Below are 1,272 nucleotides of genomic sequence, written 5' to 3'. Positions count from 1 at the left end.
AGGAGCTGAAAGGGCTTTTCCAGCCTGAACGGTTCTGTGGTTCCGAGGTGTTCGTCTTGTTGGGTTTGCTCTGACAATGTACTCCGCAGAATCAGGGCAGATGAGTTTTGCACTGAGCATACTTGGTTCTAGCAGTTGAATTAAATTAGTTTGAGACCCAACCCCTTTCCAGCTCGTTATTGCCAACATCCCGTGTCCGATCATAAATACAATTGGTAACTCGGCTAACGAGCTGTTAGTGCCAGTGTCTGGATGGTGCAAAAGAAGCCTCTGGAACAGGGTGTTAGAGCATCCTAAAGAGAAATTGGATTTTTGTTAGTCCACGGGAGCTTCTGGAGCTGGAATTAGACCCCGTGCTGGTGAGGTGGTGAAGGGGTATGTGGCCATTGCTCTCCTGCTCAGCACCCTGATCTCCTCCTGCTCTGCCGACTTACTTGAGGTGGTAATTCCAACCCGGGACGAGGTTTCTGAGCTCCGTCACTGTTTGCTGCTCGCTCCAAATTGGTGTGGTTACCGGCAACAAGGGGAATATCAGCACTGAGAGGAAAATTAACTTTTCCTCTCCCGTTCTTAGATGTGTTTATTGTTCCATCTGTAGCAGCAGGACACTAAAGGGTGAAAAAGCAAAACAGGCTGAATTAAAGGCATTGTGGTTTAATAGTAATTTCAAACTGCACGTTGCTGTTTGCCCTGTGCCCTCGGGGAGGGTTTTGGGGCTGCTCTTTGCTCTCCGGCAGGGCCTGACAAATCAACTTCTCCTTCCAGAACAAGGATGGCAGCGAACGCGAGAATAAGCAGCTCGGAGAAGCTGACGAAGAGGAGACCGTCAAGCACAGGTAATGATTTATTTATTCCCACTTGTCTTTCGTGTGCGTGCGCTGTGCAGGCGCTGCTCTCGTGGCTCGCTGATTAGGTTCTTTCCTTGGCTTGTAGCGTGTAATTTATTTTTAGGGTTTTTTTTTTCAGCCTGAATTTGATCTCACGGTGTAAATGATCTGAGATGGGGGAATAAAGAGGCAAAACCTGAAGCTGCAGTGCAGCGTTCCTGGGTCGGTGCCAGGAACGTGGTGCCTTCGGAGGCGCTGGGAGCGTTTAGGCTCCCTTGAACTCAATGTCTGACCACTGCACGTGTGTCATTTTAAGTGGGTTTTTTTTCCGTGAACGGAGGCCGCAGGGTACATGTGGCTGTTCAACCGCATCCCACCGCTGTTCTCTCGTGTCACCGGAAAATGTGAGCACAACCCTCACCCTGTGGCAGGCTGTCGCTCCTGG

The 1,272-nt window shown here is 50.1% G+C and overlaps 1 protein-coding gene across 1 annotated transcript in view; it reads left to right on the top strand.

Annotated features, from left to right (window-relative positions):
• Nucleotides 1-765: 765 nt before the first annotated feature.
• CCDC12 (coiled-coil domain containing 12) overlaps nt 766-1,272 on the top strand; it is a gene marked incomplete at its 5' end in the record, with an annotated part of 11,672 nt that continues 11,165 nt past the window's right edge. The window contains one exon of the mRNA XM_010135469.1: nt 766-836. Within this exon, the coding sequence (XP_010133771.1) occupies nt 766-836 (71 nt within the window). The remainder of the gene's footprint in view (nt 837-1,272) is intronic.

This window comes from Buceros rhinoceros, unplaced genomic scaffold (assembly GCF_000710305.1).
Source record: "Buceros rhinoceros silvestris isolate BGI_N320 unplaced genomic scaffold, ASM71030v1 scaffold12274, whole genome shotgun sequence".
Taxonomy (NCBI): domain Eukaryota; kingdom Metazoa; phylum Chordata; class Aves; order Bucerotiformes; family Bucerotidae; genus Buceros; species Buceros rhinoceros.
This window is presented reverse-complemented; position numbering and strand designations above follow the sequence as displayed.